Source organism: Vigna umbellata, chromosome 11, assembly GCF_029865625.1.
Source record: "Vigna umbellata cultivar VRB3 chromosome 11, Vumbellata_1.0, whole genome shotgun sequence".
In the NCBI taxonomy this organism is placed as follows: Eukaryota; Viridiplantae; Streptophyta; class Magnoliopsida; order Fabales; family Fabaceae; genus Vigna; species Vigna umbellata.
In genome coordinates, this window is record NC_142175.1 from 4,273,790 (window position 1) to 4,294,388 (window position 20,599).

The 20,599-nt window shown below is 29.5% G+C and overlaps 2 protein-coding genes across 2 annotated transcripts; both read right to left on the reverse strand.

The window, feature by feature from the left end:
• Nucleotides 1-3,254: 3,254 nt before the first annotated feature.
• LOC124833599 (mitochondrial uncoupling protein 1-like) lies at nt 3,255-7,092 on the reverse strand. Its single transcript, XM_047308117.2, has 9 exons — nt 6,733-7,092; nt 5,608-5,826; nt 5,427-5,505; nt 5,115-5,248; nt 4,922-5,020; nt 4,725-4,829; nt 4,281-4,355; nt 3,664-3,750; nt 3,255-3,512 (listed from the first exon to the last, which is right to left on the reverse strand). The coding sequence occupies exons 1-9, from the start codon at nt 6,814-6,816 to the stop codon at nt 3,477-3,479; spliced, it is 918 nt and encodes a 305-aa protein (XP_047164073.1). The 5' UTR covers nt 6,817-7,092; the 3' UTR covers nt 3,255-3,476.
• Nucleotides 7,093-16,834: 9,742 nt separating this feature from the next.
• On the reverse strand, nt 16,835-20,092 carry LOC124833608 (putative sugar phosphate/phosphate translocator At3g11320). The gene is made up of 4 exons (XM_047308128.2): nt 19,299-20,092; nt 18,024-18,127; nt 17,657-17,885; nt 16,835-17,389 (listed from the first exon to the last, which is right to left on the reverse strand). The coding sequence occupies exons 1-4, from the start codon at nt 19,731-19,733 to the stop codon at nt 17,237-17,239; spliced, it is 921 nt and encodes a 306-aa protein (XP_047164084.1). The 5' UTR covers nt 19,734-20,092; the 3' UTR covers nt 16,835-17,236.
• Nucleotides 20,093-20,599: the final 507 nt, after the last annotated feature.

A 20,599-nucleotide genomic window follows, 5' to 3' on the forward strand; every position in this document is an offset into this window, starting at 1 on the left:
ATGAATGGAGAACGCATGTTCATTTTGAACATAGTATTCCTATAGAATTCTCTAAGGTTCAAATAGGTTTTAATGCTTTTCATCTATTGAAAATTGAATCCATTGAACCCATCATGGACACTGCTATTGATATACATGTTCATTCTCATTATCTTGATTCAACATTTTCTATAGATTACTTTGACATCCCTATTGTTGTTCACAATTTATACCCTGATCTTGACAATATTTACTGTTTCGGTTGTTTGGGGACTAAGTTACCAAAGGCCTCCACAAATTGTCTTCTTGTCCACTTGCCGTCCGAAGGAAACCTGTCAAAGATTCTCCGATGCCAAAGTCAGTACGGAAATTGTTGGCGATTTCGATGAAACAGTAATAAATGTGCAGTGAATGGAACCTAGCTACCACTCACCTCTCACCTGTATTTATAGTTTTTTGCTATGGGCTTGGAATTAGTGAAAGTTAATCACGACCCAACTCTAGTCCAATAGCTCTAATCCTGATTTACCTTAATCCTTTACCTTAACCACTTGGCTTATAGGTCGTCCGGTATTGAACGGTCGGTCAGATGATAGCGTGTGAAGTAAATTTCTACGCGAACGGCCACCCTCCCATACGGTCAAGGATAAGATGGGAGAAACGCTGGTTGAGTCTCGAGATTGTTGCTTGGCCGATTGGTCCATACGGTACATTTTCTATGATAGCTTGAATTATGTAGTTGATGAATCTGTTGAGATTGGTGAGGTTGTTTTTAGGAACCAGTCCAAGTTGAATCTGACTTTAATCTTACCATTAGTTGAAATGTGCACTGTTGTAAAGTATTTGCATGCTTTATCTTATGTGCCTGATGTTTCTCATAACTCTAAATTGTTGGATGAAATTTTTTGTGTCCATCATGTAAATACACGTACTGATGGGTGTTCTAACTTTAGTGCATTTCTCACTAGTGATTTGCTTGATGATTTAATTGATAATATGCTAGGTGATTCTGATTTCAATCTTGATAAAGCTGCATTATTTGACGATTCGCCCATGCATGCTGACTTTGATTTTCATGTTGCAGATGATACAATTGATGCAGTTACTAATCTTGAGGAAGCTACATGCATTGAAGGCATAAAGGCAGTAGCTGCAGATGGAGTCACTGATTCTCAAAGTTGATAAAATAAATTTATCAACTTTTTCAATTCTCTTAAATAATTTCTATACAAATCTTTGAGTTAGTTTAAAAGTAATAATTTTATAAATTTAAATGTAAAATTTTAAAATAAGTTTAAAAAAATTTATAGCAATTTAAGAAAATAAATTTGAAATTTGAAAACAATTTTAAATAAAGTTCAAAATGATATATAAATATAAATAAATTTAATTTTGTTAAAAATATTTAATAAAAATATCAATTTTAATAAAAATATTTTAATAAAAATATTTGTATAACATTTACAAAAGTTAAATTTAGTTTCATTTGGAAAGAAATGATTAAAAAAATGTGACTAAATTGAAACAGAATAAAAATAAATGAATCAAATTAAACTGAGACAATGTCACATGATGCAACAATAACATATGACATTGTCACTCCATATCATATTGTCATGTATCACAATGTCAATTTTATAGGTGACATAATTTTATTTTTTTTTAAAAATTAAAAATTTTAAAAATTACAAAATGACACATAGCAATTTTTTAAGGTTGTTAGTATAGTACTAACATAAAAAAAACTAATTGTATTAAATTTTTCGAAATAAAAATCAAATTACTATGTATAAAAAGAAGACAACCTGATTTGAGATTTTTCTATTAAAAAAACAAAAAAAACATGATTTAACTTAAAATAATTAAAATTCAAACTCAATATTTTTAATTAACTGTGATATTACTTTTCTATAATTTTAATTTTTTTACTTTTATTTTCCATTTTAAAAAGCAAACAAAAAATATCTTAATGTACTGAATTTGAAAAAATAAGATCTAATGAATCTATTATTAAAAAATTATAATAGTTGAATTTTTGTGGACCCGCAAATGTTATTCACAATATCAGACCCTACTCATTTTTCACAAGTAAATTGGTGACGGAACAAGATGGAATAATTCGACTGCTGTGCCGGCCTTTATTGGTACTGGGACTTTTTGTAATTTAAGTGATTTAAACTCAGACCCGTTTATCACGGAATACAATTATTATGAATTATATACTTCATCAGATTTTGTGATCCATACAATATTTTTCACAGCTTAATCAACCAAATATGTGTTAAAATATTTACTAAGGACTTAAATAATGTGACATAACTATAATTATGTACAAGGGATATTATTTCAAAGTTATTCTGTAAAATAAAATCAATTACTTTTTTATATAAATTAAAAGGAATAAGAATAAGAATAGTTTACACGGAAGTGAAGAATGGACCATTCAATTTTAGAAGCTTTTGATTTTGATACACAAAGAGAAAATGATTCCTCTTTCTGATATCCGATGTGTCAATGTTGAGTAGACATTGATTTACAGAAATGTTTTCCATTTTTATTCATTGCTATTATTTTCAGAAAATAGTTTTTATTTCCGATCGGTTAAAATTGTCCAAAAGTTGTTTTAGCTTTTATTTTTATTTTCAATTTGAATGTCTTGCTTGGTATATCATATGTATAGATCCAAAATCAATGACCAAAATCACTCTGGGCTAAATTTATATAATTCAAATTATTTTCAAAAAATTTTAAAAATGTCTTCCGTCTCTAAATTACATATACTTATTTGATCCATGTAATTTATGAAAATTAGGTAAAACATTTTCTCATTTAAACACTATTTTCACAATATTATGTTACAAAAGGAAACAAATAGAATTTCACATTACATTATAATATAAATATTCGTAATTTTTGAAAATAATTTGAAGACGTAATCCAACCATATTTAATCTTAATAGTAAATAATAAAAACTTCACTAATCAGCAGTAATTCAAAGTTTTTATACAGCTATTAGTGGTGCTGTAATATTTTTCCTTTGCAAACAAAAAAGCAATTATCCTGCATCAGTTGGTTAAAATTTGATACTAACTATAACAATTAAAAGCCACCATTTAAGACAAATGACAGTGATCAATCAAGGGCTATATTGTGTTTAAGTTTATCAATGGATGAAATATTGGAACTGAGGCTTGAACCCCACCGAATTTGAAACAAAAAGTTATGTCATGTTCAATCATGTTCATAATAGATTAAAAGAAGATTGAAAAGAAACTTCATGAAATCCTTAAGATTATATCATAAAGAGCTAAAAGTTATCAGTATATATGAATAACATATCCTCACTTATTATCAAAAATAAAAAGAAAAATTTCTCCCTGAAAAAATGCTTTACCACATCCCTTCAGTTTGCAGAATGAAGAGAGCTTTATTTCTAAAATTTTCACTGCATTTGCATTTGTGACAAGCCCTCTCAGAAAATTGTAGGTAACTCAGCTCAAGATGACTCTAAGCTTTTGACGAAATTTTTAGTCTGTCACAGAAAAAAGATATGTGAGCAAAAGTATACACAAATTCAGCAGTTGGAACTTAGAAGATAAACTGAATCTTGGGAGTGCATGTAAGAACATGCTCAACTCAGTTAGTAACACTTCTAGAAAAGAAAATTAGGAAGAAAGTTATACCTGTTCTAAGGTTAGAAACATGATCACATTCCAAGATCCTAGCCGTCCAAAATTTGGAAGGAAACCTTTATAGAAGGCCAGTGGTCCCTGGAAAAAAACATCAGATTACATAGCCATATCAGATTTTATGAAGGATACACATGTATAATACAACTCCTTGTTTGACCATATTTAAGGCTAAAACACCAGATACTTCCCAACTATGATTATGATCTAACGAGATTTCAATTTGTGTCATGTACATGTATCCAACACAAACCCATATCCGATATTTCAGGATCTTTTACTGATACTTATCAATTCGCCATCTATTTATAAAGAATTAATATTTTTTCCATGACAATGATTTATAATATTTTTTTTTTGAGAATGTTTAATACATGTGATTTCAGTTTGAATTCAAACAATTACAATCATATATACAACGTGTATCCATGCATCATAACCCCCAAGTACTAGAGAGAAGGAGAGAGATAGAAAGGTGAAAATATTGTTACATTATAATAAAGCAAAATCAATGAGGTTTGAGAGCATATAAGCTAGTATAAGAAATGAGAATGACTTAATATATGTCAGATAAGTAGAAGTGGAAAAGTAAACTGTGGAAAGCAACTTACATCATTCTTTAATGTTTTGATAAAACAATCAAGGGTGTTCTTGTAACTAGAATCTCCCATCATTCTGGACTTAACCTGCACAAATGCCAGAATAGAATGAAAACAGGACAACAAAATTAAAACAAACAATAAACATACACATGCATGAAAGAAGCTCACTTGGTCACCTCAACAAAATTGAAAAATAAATTTTATTCACATACACCACAAATGGACCTTAAACGACCAGCTGTCAACATATTCCAAATAAGCCTTAAAAGTTTACTACTTCTACCATGTTCTAATCATCCAGGGATTCACAGTTCATCACGGTAGAACATATAATATCAAATGCAAAATTCATATAAAATTGAAATAACTACTACACAGTATAAAATGTTGATGCAATAACAAATAAAAAAAAAATCAATTACAGATATTCATTTCTAGATTCTAAAACATTACCACATCTACTGGGGAGCCAATACAGACAGCAAAAAACCCTGCCCCAAGACCAGCGAGGAGATGAGTTACAACATTATCAGTGAATCCTGGAATTTTCAAAATGGTCTGCATAAGAGAGAGAAACATAGTTATTTCCAAACTAAATGAAGAAGAAAATTTTGCTCCATAGTGCTAGCCTCCAGTCACACAGAAATTACCTGTTTCACTTGATCATAGCTGGCTAATTCCGCAGCATTGATGATACCATTTCTTGCTATATTGGGACCAAGACCAGTCCAAAGAGCCCCAACTCCTTCCTGTGTGTTATATTGATTTAGATTAGAAATAATCACAAAGTAAAATGAACCAAATGCATTTTCTCTTTGATAACTTATATGGGGAAGCACAAACCTGTCTCACAATTGTTGAATAAGCATTTAAAGATCCAGAGTAACGCCTGGGAACACCAGGAGGTAGTTTTCCTTCTGCTTGAAGTCTGACTTTCACAAGATCAGTTGGATTTGCCACTGCAATTGCCACTGCACCTGTTTCCAGGAAAATTTGTGGGAGTTCATAATTGGGTTATAGTGATGAACATTTATAATTGGGTTATAATCATGAGTATTTATACAGGAATAACACAGGTTCATACTAAAATGGTAAATCATATATAAAATAGCACTTTTACAAATTATTCCCACAATTTGCAGCATTGAGATTTACCAGTTGTGAATCCAGCAAGAATTTTCTTTGACAATGGAACATCTCCAACATGGTCCTTCCCCACATACAAAGACTTAACCTGTAAACAGCCCATGCTATTTACAACACATGATAACACAAGAAAGCATAGATATAAACTAAAACAAGCAAACAAATTTCAGTATCAGATTCAAAAACTCACAGGCTCATATAATCCAATTCTTAAACCTCCATACACACACTGACGATGTAACCCTGGCACAATCCCCTTCCAGAGTGCTGAAAGACCTTCTTCCCTTGCAATGGTACCAACTGTTCCCAGCATACCCTTATATTTAGGTAAGGAGATTACATCACCCGCTGCAGCTTGTTTTTGAAGCTGAAGCCTAACTTTGGCAGTGTCCAAGGGAATAGTACACACCTATTTCAATTACCAGAGTTTATTGACAAATATAAGCAAATAACTGCAATTAATTGAGTACTTTACAAAGCAGTGAGAGAGGAGGAAATGAACAGAATGCAAAAATCATACTAAAACATGTGTCACGTGTATATACAACAAGCCAAATCAATCTCTACTGATAGCAACTCAGGACCACAATGAACATATGTTAACAAGACTGTTGTCATGTGAACTTCAACAAATGCAAAAATATTAACATTTTGTCAGACATTCAAGACATCAAAGAGGGAACAGCTCACATTGGCTTTGATTCTTGAAAAACAAACACCTTGGAAGACATGCATTTATCATTTTGGAAGGCATGCATTTTATCATTTCACGACCCCCAAAATCCACAGGGATCACCATTGACTAACAATTCAAGCTTAATTATTTTAGATGAAAAATTCAAAAACATAATACCTTCAAATTCACATTTAACCAAAAACCAATTTCACATAATCACTATTATCCAAAAAGTATTTGTCAAACCATCACCTAATATACACTAACACTGGTAGACACAAAATTGAAAACTGAAAATTGGAACTCCAAGTTCACAAAAGCATTTACTCTATAAATTAGATGCTACCTTGATTGATAAATATCTGTAAGTATCATAAATATTCAACACAGACACTTCAAACAAATTGAAGTATCCATGCATGATAGTGTATCACCAACAATAGTTGTTACACAACAAAAGAAAAAAAAACACTCAGTAATAAGAAATCCACCAAAGTGAGGATGCAATTCAGATCCATGGCTACTACTACTGCATGCCATTAACATAAAGGTATTGTCTTTCATAAGATCATCAAACAAAAAATCCCCAGAAACAAAAAACGATAAAAGAGAAAACCCAGATAGAGTGTTGCTTATGACCTCAGCGAAACATGCAGAGAAAGCACTGCTGACAAAGGTTTTGCCGAAAGAGAGGTCGGATTTGGACTTAGAATCTGCTACCATGATGTTGTGTTTGCCTTGGGAGAGGAACCAAAGGTTGCGTATGCAAATTTGGGACCTTCCCTTTGATCCCTTTTGAAAAGACTGAGATCAAGCTCGGTTCCTCTGTATGAAAAAATGTTCTCCGATTTATTGTGTTGCAAAAGATTTTTAAGCTGCAAAATTTCTAAGTGGGAGAATGCAATGCACGTAATTCCTTCCTCTCTTCTTTAATGCTCGCAATTTGCATCCCCAATGACTGTAGGCTGAGTCAGAACAGGGTGTGGTCGAATTTTGATAAGAATGCAGTATCCATTTTGAGTTCAATTGTGTTAATTAAGGTTTTTAAATACAATTAAAATGTATACTTAGAGTAAATTTTGAGACTAAATGAGGTCCACCTTAATTTAAATATAAGTCTAAAATATAATATTTAAAAAATGAACATTAGTTTAGACATATTTTAATTTCAGTTTATAAAAAAATAGGTATTTCTCTGTAAATGAATTAACTTGTTCAAACAAATATTTATTCATTCATGTAAATGTAAATTACTTTATTTATTTTTATTTATAGCACCTTTTCAACAAATTACCTCTTTTCTTTTATAATTCTTTATTAAATCCTTCTTTAATTATGTAGAATATTAATTATTTTTCTTAAAATAACTGTAAAATTATGAAGTATTATTGATTTTTACCGTTAGTTATAGTTATTAATCTTTTTAATAACATCAGTTATTTATAATTTAAATATTTGTAACTTTTGCAGTTGCATTATAATCTACATTCAGATTGAGATTTGATCTAAGAAACATTTTTTATATTGGAATATATATATATATATATATATATATATATATATATATATATATATATATATATATATAGTGTGTATATGCGTACATAATTTTTAATGTGAAAAAAAATATTTTCTGAAAAAATATATATATTCTTGAATGAAATTTAATTTTATAAACATCTTAAAAAACTATGTAAGAAAATAATTTAATTTTTTAATTTTATTTTACATTGTTTCTAATTTTTATTATTTTACTAACTTTTTATATAATGTGATGATTATTTGTATAATAGTATAATTTATTGGGACGATGAAGTTGTGAAATCTTACAAAATTCTTTATAAAGACGGAGATGAAGGGATGTGATGCTTTGAGTCTTACTTTTTAGATGCTTTTTTCAGTAGTATTGTTGGTGATTAAAGACTACAAAATTGTTCTCTATCCTTTATTCATTTATAAAGTGAAGGTAATATAGTATTTCTACATGACAAGAGAATGGTTGTGTATTTTATCATCACTAATGGATCATAGTAATGTATTTTCATCAAATATTTTTGAAATATTAAAATAGATGTATAAAAAATTTGATGGTGTTACATACATAAAATATATTAAAATTTAAAAAATTAATTTTATCTATATATGTGAAAAAAAAATATAGGGATCTTGACCCCTCATTCTAAACAAAACTCCAACATGAAACAATTTTCATCCTTAATCTCAGATATATTTTTTAGTTGACAACATTGTTCATGATTAAAGAATGTAGAATTTCATTATTGTTCTTTTTTTGACACATTATTAAATGTTGATAATTTTACAGTATTTATACATTCTTACATTTTAATATAACACCATGTAATTTGATGAAAATTTATTAGCATATATGAATTTGTTTTATTAAACTTTTGAAAATCATAATCATCATATATATGATATTTGTTCTCAAGCTGTGACAATAGGCCTTATTTATTCCTAGACAGTGACTCAAAACCTTTACCAAGGATAATGTTTATGATTATAAAGAAGATTTTATATTAGTCTTATTAATTATTATTGATTGTGTATTCACTATATTTAAAAATTAATGTTTTTAAAGACATAACTTACTCTAATATTTTAAAAAATTTACTATAACATTTTTTTATAGTTACTAGTTTTCGTGAAATTAAATTAAAATTATACGTCTTGGAATGCTAATTTTTTTTCAGAATCAAATGGTAATGAGTCAATGAATACTAGACATGTGGTTCATGTGACACGTGTTACTTATGCTGTCATCTACTACTATTCTTTTCTACCTAACATTCTTTAAAGATTTAAATTGAGTTTATCTATGAGAAAATTTCAAAATCAAAAGAAGAATTCTGCAAAGTCAAAATTCTTACTAAATAAAAGGTTGTATTAGACCATGATAATTAATATATAATTAACCGACATACTGTAGATGATTCATTTATTACCAATCTAAAATAAATTTTTAGACATAAAAATAGTATGACTAAAATCATACATTTGTATGCTTTCTTTTAAAAGTTATTAGTAATTTTATTCGTGCAATATACGAGACTATTTATAAATTAATATTATTATTTTATTTTTAAAAGATACTTTAATTAAAAGAAAATTGTGTTTATAGTTTAGTTTAAGTTTCTACTTTTGAATTATGTGCCCTTTTAACCATTTTCAAACATGTCTTTCAATTTAGGATTAAAAGGTAAAAATTGTTTGAAATTCTCCATTTTATTCCACAAACAGTGATGGTGTTCTCATATAAAGTTTGTTAAAGTGATATCATTGTGGTCAATTAAGTATTTAAGATATTATATTTTGAAGTTCAGTAAATCTATTACAATTTTATTCTTAAGGTTTAAAAGTATATATATTAACTATTTGAACATTCTAATACTTATTTAAAAGCACCATATCACCTCTTAGTAAAAAGTTTTTTAGGTTATAAATATAGCTAAGTAATTGAATTAAGTATATTATATATTATTATGAACAATTCTAACTTATGTTTGTTTAGCTACGTTGCTATCATGTATAAAAATAGTCAAGCTTATAAATTTAAAAAAATTGTAATATGAAGCAAAACCTAGATCACTTCTCAAATGATACATATAGTTCTTTAAAGATTCATACATTAAAGTTTGAATAATTAATTAAATCAAATTCAATATATTCCTGATTTGATTTCTAAAGCTAGAAGAAGGCATAGCATTAAATAATTGATGCAAAATCAAACTTGGATTGTATGATTTTGAATTCGTGAAATGAATCTCAATAATGAGTTTTTCATAGATGAGGAAGAAATAATATAAGAAGAGAGAAGGAAATGAAAACGGAATTATGAAATTTGAAAGAAAAGGAAAGGAAATAATAATTTCTAAAACTAAAAATTAAAGAAATGAATTCCCTATATTTAATTAGAACCCATTTAGTCTATATATAAGTTCCCTTGTGAGTTATATGTATGAGTTGAATTGTTTGTCCTAATTAGATCATAAACTCAATTACAAAAGTTCATACTAAAACAAGGAAAAATAAACCATAGATTTCTATAAAATAAAATACAAAAAATCTGTCTTAACTTACAAATATAATAGAAAATAGAAAAAAAAAACTCTAAATTCAGCATTATGTTTGTTCTGAAAAAAAAATCCAATACAATTAGAATAATAAAAAATAATGTCTTTATAAAAAAATTATGATCAAAAGAGTAGAGAATTATCATATTAATTTCAAATACAAAGTTAAGGAATATGTATATTAAGTTCAATTTATTATAACTAAAAGAAAATTATTTATAAATTGAAGATTAAAAGTATCTTCATTATAAATGCATGCACAAAATAAGTGTCGTGCGTCTTTCACATATTAAAGGTAACTTATAATTCAATGAACCATACCATTGAAAGAAATGTATTTGGTAAAAGGATTTATTTACTTGAAATCATTATAAATAAAAAATAAAATTAGTTAAAGGTGAAAAATACAATTCATGTAAAATTAAAAAAAAAAATTATCAATCATATCTGCTCTATTTTATATAAAGGATACTTAAAAGGAAAATTTGTCTTTTGTAGCAAGATGTTATATCTCGACCAAATCAAATCAAGACTACATGTAAAAATTTTTAAAAATTACACTATCAAGCACATAAAAATTATTTTTCTTAAAGATTACATAGCAAATAACCATCTCCATCAAGATCAATATAAACAAGAGAACTAGAAGATGAAATATCATGAATCTTTGGTGTATACGATAATACTTTGATCGATAATCTTTATGTGTAGTCAATTTGTTGTGGGAGTGTGAGAAACATGTGTTTCATTTACTTTGTAAGGTTATCCACTTGTGAAGAAGGCACATACTTATCCTTTCACTTAAAAGTAATCTTTCTTTAATAAAATATTCTTTGTGGTGTATCCAAAAGTGACAATTAAAATAATTAAGGTCTTGACCTTAGAGGAAAATTAAAAAGGAATAAAGATGAGTGATATATGTACTTATGGTAGCTAGGAGTGCCTTGCGTACTCATTTGTATTCCACCTTTGATTAATGAAACCTATAATATTTTGACTTAAGGGAGAATTGGTTATAATCCAAAAGTTGTGGATATATTATTATAAATATGATGTGTTATTTTGTTGTGCTAGATAATATATGTTAGATTATCTAGCTAGATATGACAAAATGTCTCGAGGCTCTATTTAAATTTCCTTTTAAAATCTTCCTAATACTTTAAAAAAGTGTCTAAGTGAATTAAAAGATGAGGGTGTTTATAAATCTTTAGCCTCAACTCCTCACTAATATAGAACTTTTAGGTATATCAAAACAAACCCACAGTTAAGGATAAAGGAAAGGGAAAAAAGAGAGTTTAAAGAAGAATATTGACATGTAGTCAATCAAAAGGTTTATGAACTCTTAGAGGTTAATCTCATTACATAGATCACCTAAGTCATGTGACTTACTAATTACTCTTGGTAAAAAAGTCAAATGATAAATGAAGAATGTGAATTAGGGATGACAATAGGTTGAGTCAAGTAATTAAAATATAAATTAAGTTTTAATTTTAATTAAATTTAACCTAATAAAAACTTACATTCTTAAAGTGGATTAGATGACCTACTTCTACAGGATTCCTCTCAACGAGGGCAAATTTGACATTCAAATGACCTTATATAATGGTCAATTGATGCATATTCGAGACATTTCAGACAATGAAGGCTACGTTGAAGATGTTGGAGAGGATGTCGTTGAATATGAAGTTGTTCTCAACCCTACCGATTAAAATGAGGCCAATAACGATACTTCTGATCCTCTTACTAGAAAGCTTCAATTTCTTTTGTTATTTTTTGTTATACTTTTTGCGATTTGATTCGATGCAAACGGTAGAACTAGGTTTTTTTGTAAATCGATCGCTACTAGAATAACCTTTTGATAATGTACAACTTTTATTCAAGCAATTCTAATAGTTTTCATTTCCATACTTGTGTTTATTTTTCTAATTTTTCCCTTTTCATGATCATTTCGTTATAACCTTAGCGTAAATTATTCATAACTTAACATGTTTCATTAATAAGTGTTCAGTGAGGGTTCCTTCAGAACTTGTCCCTAATCGATCGATTTGCATAAAATCAATTTTAAATTCACTTAATGATCTTTAAACAACTTAGAGACGACCGTGTGGTAGGGGTTCAATTAGAATTCTTCCTTAATTGTTCATACGCGCTTTCTTAGATGTTCATTAGATGAACTAAACAATCTTTAATGGTGAACATTTGGTAGGAATTTAGGTAGAACTCTTCCTTAACTAATTGTTTATTATACAGTATGGGTTCAGGTAGAACTCTTCCTTAATTTTTCGCGTGTGCTCTATTGGCAAGGGTTCAGGTAGAACTTTTCCTTAACCGATGAACTACTAGGTGTGATAGGGGTTCAACGAGTGAACTCATCCTTTACTGACCGATTTGAGGAACTTCATTTGATAACCTATATCTGGTTCCTTAGGTCCTAGTAACCTCAGATCTTAACCCCTTCTCCAAAGAATCCTACAATCTGCTCGTTGTAGGGGACAATTAAATCTTTAAAGATGTTTATATTCCGAAATGTCTTCCAGTAGAGGATGTTGATCAAACTGCCTTTGGTTGACCAATACCTTGCTAACTCCATGCTTGTCCAACTCGATCGAAATGACCATGGAGTCATCTTGATCGGGATCAAGAGGTTGGAAGTCTTCGTCTATGAATGTGATTACAGGCATGCTTTGGACTTTTTCTTTCAACCAAATGGATCGTCTTGAGAGCGTGTACATGTCTTTTTCTCGCTAAATGAGACGAATCACCTCCTACAAAAATACTTCTTCTCCTTAACGTGGGACTTCCTTCCATGACCAAGCTCTCTTATGTGCTTTTCTTCTATTGTAACTACCACATGCAAGGTTTAATTAAGGCCTAAAACTAGCTTACTTATCACTATAAAATTAAAAAAAAAACAAGAAATTTTTTTATCAATACAATTAATACAAGACTAATAAGAAAAAAAAGAGTCAAATTCTAGTACTCTATTATTCAAATTAGGAGAGACTCCTTTTTTTAAGGCGTCATCTAAATCTAACTCTTAGCCATGGGCTTTGTGGTTGAATAGATTTCATCAAAACAAGTTTTTTCATGAATGATTTGTCAAGTCTTCATATGCATGAGAGACTTCTATTTATAGATGTCATAAAAGGAATTTTTTTTACCCCATATTTGTGCATTCTCCTTGGTGTCAATGTTTTTCATGATATATAACACTTTTTGTTATCATTCATTAGTGTGCTTTTTTTTGTTATTGAAAGGGTATATTATATTTAAACAATTATGCTAATCGTATTAATTGTACTAAAATGAACTATGAAAACAAGTAAAAACACAAGAAAGAAGGGTTGAATTGTGCCTTTAAAACTTTTTAACACTTTTTTGTAAATATTGTTTAACGGGAAATATTTAGACAATGATTTATTATAAACCAATTAATGATAACTATATATAATAAAATGTATAGGATGAAAATTTAAGCTTTAACTTATTTTCTTGTTTTATGAAATGTTTTCGTTAAAATTTTTCTCCCAATGTCTCTACTTAATCAGTGCATATAATAATAAGCAAATTAAACAAATTTTGTTTAGTTTGATCACACAAACTACATCTTGATCGAGTTCCACTAAGTAGACTACTATTGTGAAGTGTAATATGAGTATTCTTTAGGCTCGTAACCACTTTTGGTCAACCCCTTTGAGTATTGATTGGACTCATAACTACTTATGACTAACTCTTTGTACAAGTTACTCTTGACGTAATGAAGTACTCTTTACTAAACCATTATTGGTTCAACTAGTATTCTTTCTTAAGTCACTCTTAGCTCAACCAAATGTTCTTTCCTAAGTCATTCCAAGCTTGATATGAGTATTATAAGACTCTTAATCATTCTTGGTTGAATTTCTTCAAGTATTCTTTCCACAAGCAGTTCTTGGTTTGCTATGAGTATTCTTTCGATTTTTAACCACTTCTTATTGACTCGTTCAAGTATTATTTTCACAAGCCACTTCTTGCTTAAACAAGTATTGTTTCACAAGTCAATTTTGGTTTAAACAAATGTTATTTGAAGAGCAATCACTCTTGAATAATAACCGATTATTCTTTACCGCATAGCCATTGTTGGCTAAGATGTAGAGAATTTATGTAAAGTGATCAATGATCACTAAGTGTTTCACTAGGGAGCTTGATGATTTGAATATGTATGTAAAGTTGATGCTCTCCTCTACCTTATTGTTTGAACACAATCAATGTTCTCCTTTGAATCTTTTAATTGACTAGAGATTTAGCCAACTATTTTTCATTATATAATGTAGTTGTTCTCTTTCTTCGTCATGTTGAATGAAATTATATTGATATTTGAAGAAAGTAGTTATTTTGAAATTGTTTCTAGCTATTGAGCAACTTCAGCTCTTTTTAATGTATTTTCCTTCATTTTAAGAACTTGATGGTGATAGATGCATTTAATGCACTCTATGAAGTAATAATTTTTTTTTCTTTACACAACATCCAAATAATTGGATGTACTTATCTTCTTCTTAGGCAATGTTCATTTCCTTTATTCATCTTAAACTATATTGTCATATGTAGTAGATAGTTCTTGAGAGTTGATATTGTTTTTGTTTAAGGATTTGGTGAATAATAATAACTTTAGCTATTGTCCAAGAGACCTTCTAATGTGACTTAGAATAACCTTTTATATTCTCTTTTTTGTATGATGTTAGCTCACTTCTATGTTTGTAAATTTATGTGTTGTCAAATATAGAATAAAATATCATAGTGTTGTATCATTTGTTAAACAAAACATTTGTATTTTTCATGATTTGTTGTGCATTGAGTCACCATCCTTCAAACAAAACATAATCATGTTTCCATACTTAGCTATTTTTAGCATTTAATCAAAATCACAAAGTGTTGGATTTTTCTCTATCATGAACATACATAGCTCAAAGAGTATATGTGTGTTATGTGTTAATATCTTCTTTGAAATTGGTGAATATGCTCTTTTAAACTGGTAAATGTTATACTTGAGCGTCCAATATATTATTAAAGTCGTCAACCAGTTTGATGATAATTAATAAGACTTTTTTATATTTGTATTTACATGTAATTTAATCTTAGACTTAGATGTTTGATGGGTCTTCTCAAGATGTCCAAAAATGACAAAATTTCTATTTAGACTTGAAACAACTTAGCTTGTTTCATATAAAAAACTTATAATGACCTTTTAACACATGAATACTTGTAACAATGTTAACAACCTGTGTCTGGGACTTATGGCCTAAAACATAGAAAACAATATCACTATTAAAAAAACACATTTTTTGTCGATTTTTTTTTAAACATTTTTCACAAAAATACTTACGAACTTTATAATTTTGTAGGAAATAATTATATATGAAAGAAATATTTGTTAATTAAAACAGTTAGGAAAAAAATCTTTTCTTATAAAATTTTATAACAAATTCCATTATAAAATTTTTTAGTAATGTATCAACTCATACTCATTATACTCCTTATTGTTCTTTACATATTAATTGTTGTTTTAATTCCTGACTAACATAAACATTTAAAGATTTTTTAGTGAACTTTCATTAGATTAGATGCTCATATATCATCTTTCAAAAACCTATTTCTTAGAAATCCAATAAGGAGATATTCCACTTTATAAAACACACATCCCCTCATTTTAATCACAATAATGTGTGTTTTATAGAAAAGGTCACTTTTAAATAAATTTCCCTTTCTTTATAATTTTGACTTATAAATAATTTTAATGAGACATTAATATTATAAATATTTTTAAATCAAATTGTAATTGTTAGTTTCCCTTCAAAAATAAGTTTAATAAACATTTTTGTGATCCGAATCAATTTTTTTATAAACAATTATTATATATGTTAATTTGAATTCTAACTAGATTTTTTTTCTTCTAAAAAATGATTGTTTTTTACATTGGAAATGTTCTTTTTAAACTAAAAGATATTAATATTTTATTCTGAGGATACATTATGCATCATAACACTGATTTTTAGAATATTTTAAAGCATTTATTCTTATCTTTGTTATTCGTTAGCCAATACTCTTTATACACTTCTCTTATTCCAAAAACAATTACAGTAATTTTCTTTAAATTAACTAATAATTCTCACTGTTTAGCGAAACACTATCTTGTATTTCTAATTATTTTCAAGTAAATTACATCAATGTTTATATACGTTGCAGATGAAAATAATTTATTTATTGAAACTGAAGTTATTTTAATAAAATTATTTAAGCATATGACATCAATACAAATAGATAGAGATACACTTAAATTATGATAGCAGTTTCCACTTATTGAAATAAATAATAAATAATAATTTAATTCTTTAATAAATAATTTTTCAGTAGTCTAATAACTATTTTTTATAGAAAAATAAAAATAAATAATTATTTTTATACAGAAATTTATTTTGAATTTACATTTCTACATTTTAGTAATTATTTTTTTATTATAGTAATAGTCATATAAAAAATATGACTATATTCATTGTATTTTATTATCATAAAAAGATGTGTCCACACAAATGGGACTATCTTTTTACTGGTATTCATTATTATTTTTATTTGTGAGAAGCATTTTAAACTACCGTTTTTTTTGTTACAAAACTACAGAAGAAAGTATTGTTAACATTTGCCTAAAATTTAGAAAGTAGAATATAAGTATAAAACTTGCATATCATGTATGTGATTGGATACTCCCTGGCTACATTATTGGAGTTCCTTTCTAAAATGTTGTGAAAGGGAAATTGCAGTGTTTGAAGGAATAAAAACAAAACAAAGTAAAAATGTCTAACTAGGCATGAATCTCAATTCCACATAAAAATGTTTATGGGGAGTGTGACTACTCACTCCCTCAAAGCTTGCAATGAATGAAATATGGAGTGAAAAAAAGATAAAAATTGTGTTCATGTGTAATAAAATGGTTGCTGCAAGCTCATCATTATATACATAACTTCTTGGTCCTCTAGCTTGTGGTAAATCACACTCTGCTTTTAGTAATGTAGTTAAATTTTCTAACTTTTGCCATACCTCTTCTTGGTTTCACTGTACAGTATAACTCCAATGACAGTGAGTGCATACCCAAACATCCCCATCGTTGAAATGGGGTTTTTGAATATCAAAATTGAGATCACCACAGCAACTGCTCCCTTTGCATTTCCCAATACCTGGAAAGATTCAATAGTGTCATTTAGATTCACTATATGACACTGATAGAGTGGTTCATTTCCAAATACCAAGAAAACTAGAAGTTAAATTCTTGTGGTCCATTCAAATACAGAGCAATGAAACGTTTTCAGAAGGATGATCAACAAATGTCGTTGGCTTCATTTTAGAATTTAGTATGTGAAATGCAGGTAATATGTTGAAAGGAGTTCTTAATTTGTCAAGTTATTTCATTTAGAAAAATTTAGGATTGTGGCATTAGGACATACCTGAAGGGTTAGTGCACTAGTATGTTTCGTCACCAAAAAGTTAGTCAGGTTCACAAAATATGCAAGAGAAGAACTGAGAAGCAGATACCAAAAAATTCTGATATCCTTTCTGGCAAGATCTATTGTGATCCCAACCACATTTCCCTCCATAAACAATGTTGCAGGAAGTAAGACCATCACTGCTATAGGAGCCATGTAAAGCAGCAGGTTCATAGAATTCAGCTTTTCTCTGCAAATCATCAAAGTTATCTTTATGTTGGTTTACAACAGAAGTATAGAACAGTAGCAGTCCGAGCAATTCAGAACCTAGAAGTTCCTTGTATCAATCATCTTGCGAAAATAAGAAAAAAGCATATAAAATCATTACCCCTCTGAGGATAACAAAATATCCTGAAGCACTGATTTGAATGCTCTGGCAGCAGTCGATGAAATACAGATTACAAATCCAAACAGATGAAAACTTGGTTCACCCTGCAAGATAAGTGTTAAATGTGAGATTGGGGGGAAACAAATTGATTCCTGGAGAAATTAGAAAACAAGTCATGTTAGCAAATGTTTTTGATGCGATGGTTTGGAAGAACATTAGAATAGTTAAGATTAAGAAATAAGAAGAAAATAGTGGCTTGAAGAAATTGATGTAGGAAAAAGGGGTAAATATGGACTGTAACTCATGAAACATTCGTTCTTATTGTAATACTGAGCTCAAGGTGTTTGCTAAGCCTGCATTCACTCGAATCCCCTGGAAATGGCAACTAAGAATTTCACCCTCATTGCACTGACTTCTGGGTTAGGTACCCTTTATTTTTGCAGTTTCATAGAAGTGATTTTAAACCATTGAATGTGAAGGAAATGTGTCCTTAAAATAATCTCAACAACAAAACCAATTGATCACTCTGGTTAATTATATTAGCAAATTCATAGACAAAATATTTGAAATAATCTCAATTCTGACAAGGCGGCCGTTCTAAAAATAATTCTCAAATATCTTATCTTGTCAAAACAAAAAATGTCAAGAATGAATTTCACATCGTAACGTAAATTAATAATGCAAATGTTACACTTTAACAAGCTTTCTCCTTATTTCTTTATATTTCTCTTTGATAGAATATATTTAACTTTGTTTTATTTCTCAAATATCTAGAGTTTTCGAGAATTTTTCTATTATATTTTCACTTTAAAAAACGCTTAAATTCTTCTAATTTATTCGGCACACAGCAAGACAAATCGAAGAGTCTTTTAGTCAATAACTTTTCAACCCAAAAATTGAAAAAGTTGTTATCCTGGTATACAGTAACTAATGAAGAACGCGAAAATTTCTCCATTACAATATTTAAGCTCTTAAATTTCTCAAATCAAACTTAGACATATATGCACACTAACACAAAACAAAAAGAAATTCACTCTATTTTACTTTCAAATGTAAACCGTCTCCAAATTTCTCTTACACCAAAATGTATACTTTTACCCCCCTTCTGAAACTCAATTTTTCTTTTTATCATCTTGTTATTATGACACAACATCCCGGAATTTAACAGAGTAAATTAACAAAAACTTTGAATTAACTGGTTCTGTGTATTGTAAAAGTTAGGAATCCAATTCAAAATCCAAGACAAAAGAATAATCGAAGAGGAAAATTGATTACCCCGCTGGCAATGATGACTCCTGTGGCAACAGGCAAGAGTGTGGCATACGTCACCCAGGCCTCTCTCTTGCTGGTGACGGCGTAGGCGAAAACGGCGGTGAAGAAGGGGGTGGTGGCGCCGATGGCCTGGTTAAACGACACCGGAATGAACCTGAGCGAAACGTTGCCGCAGACGACGGAGAAGGAGAAAACGACGCTGAGCGCGACGATCTTCCAGAATTGCGCCTGCGAGCGCAGGCTCTGCAACGGAACCATGTCCGTTACGGAAATAACGTAGCTGAGAAGCGAACACAGGAGCATGTGACACGTGGTCAGGAAAACCGGGAACCGGAAGCCGTAGTTGGTGAGCAAGTACTTGTTGAGAAGGAGCACACCGATGTTGGAACTGTACCAGGCGGTCACCACTCCAATGGTTGCCCACGGAATTTGGTTCATCCTTTAGTCAATTCCCGGTGGGTTATAACTGCAAAACGGTTTTTGATTTTTTTTTTTCTACGGAAATTTTTGAAGGAGAACGGGGTTTTGCGATTGGGGAACACTGGTGGTAGTGTAACGTGTAGGTAATTAAGAAGAAGGAGAAAGGTGATTGTTGGAAGGTGCAGCGTTCATGCCAAGTGCATGCAGAAAATGGGATTATTCATAATGCTGAGGGTGGTTTCGTCATTTTGGTGGGTTCACATTCGTTGTCAGAGCTCCCGAATTGACACTGAACTTGCCATTTGGTGTGAAGTTCTCAGAGGTCTTATTATGAAGATTTGTGCCATCAAACTTATTGGATGAAGCGCATTAGGGAAAAGGCATAAAAGGATGCAAACATTCTTTTAAAATTGTGAATATTATAGTAAAAGTATTTACTACAACTTAATTGTCCATTTTGGTAATAGGAAACCAATGGCAGCAAAATGTGCTTTGCTAGCTCTTATACATTGTATAATGAACTATTTTCTGGAATTAAATTACTCTTTTATAAAAAAAATAAAATAGATGAGAAAAACTTGTGTTTCATTCAAAGTTCTTTTACATATTTTTTTTCTTAATACCTCTTTTGATCCCTCTTTAGGGGACAATGTTCAAGTTCGTCCTAAGTTTTTTAAAAAGTTCAATGTGTTCTCAACATGTGAAAAAAATGTGCAATTAAATCCTTTTTTGTCACGGCGTTAATTTTTTAACGGTGTAACTGACAGCATGGACTGAACAGTACGACGTGTCTGTTTTATGTGAATGTTGGCTTTCTGAGGTTAAATGACGTGTAAAAAAAATATTTTGAGGGGTAGTGGTTGTTTGCTCTGTAATGAAGAAGA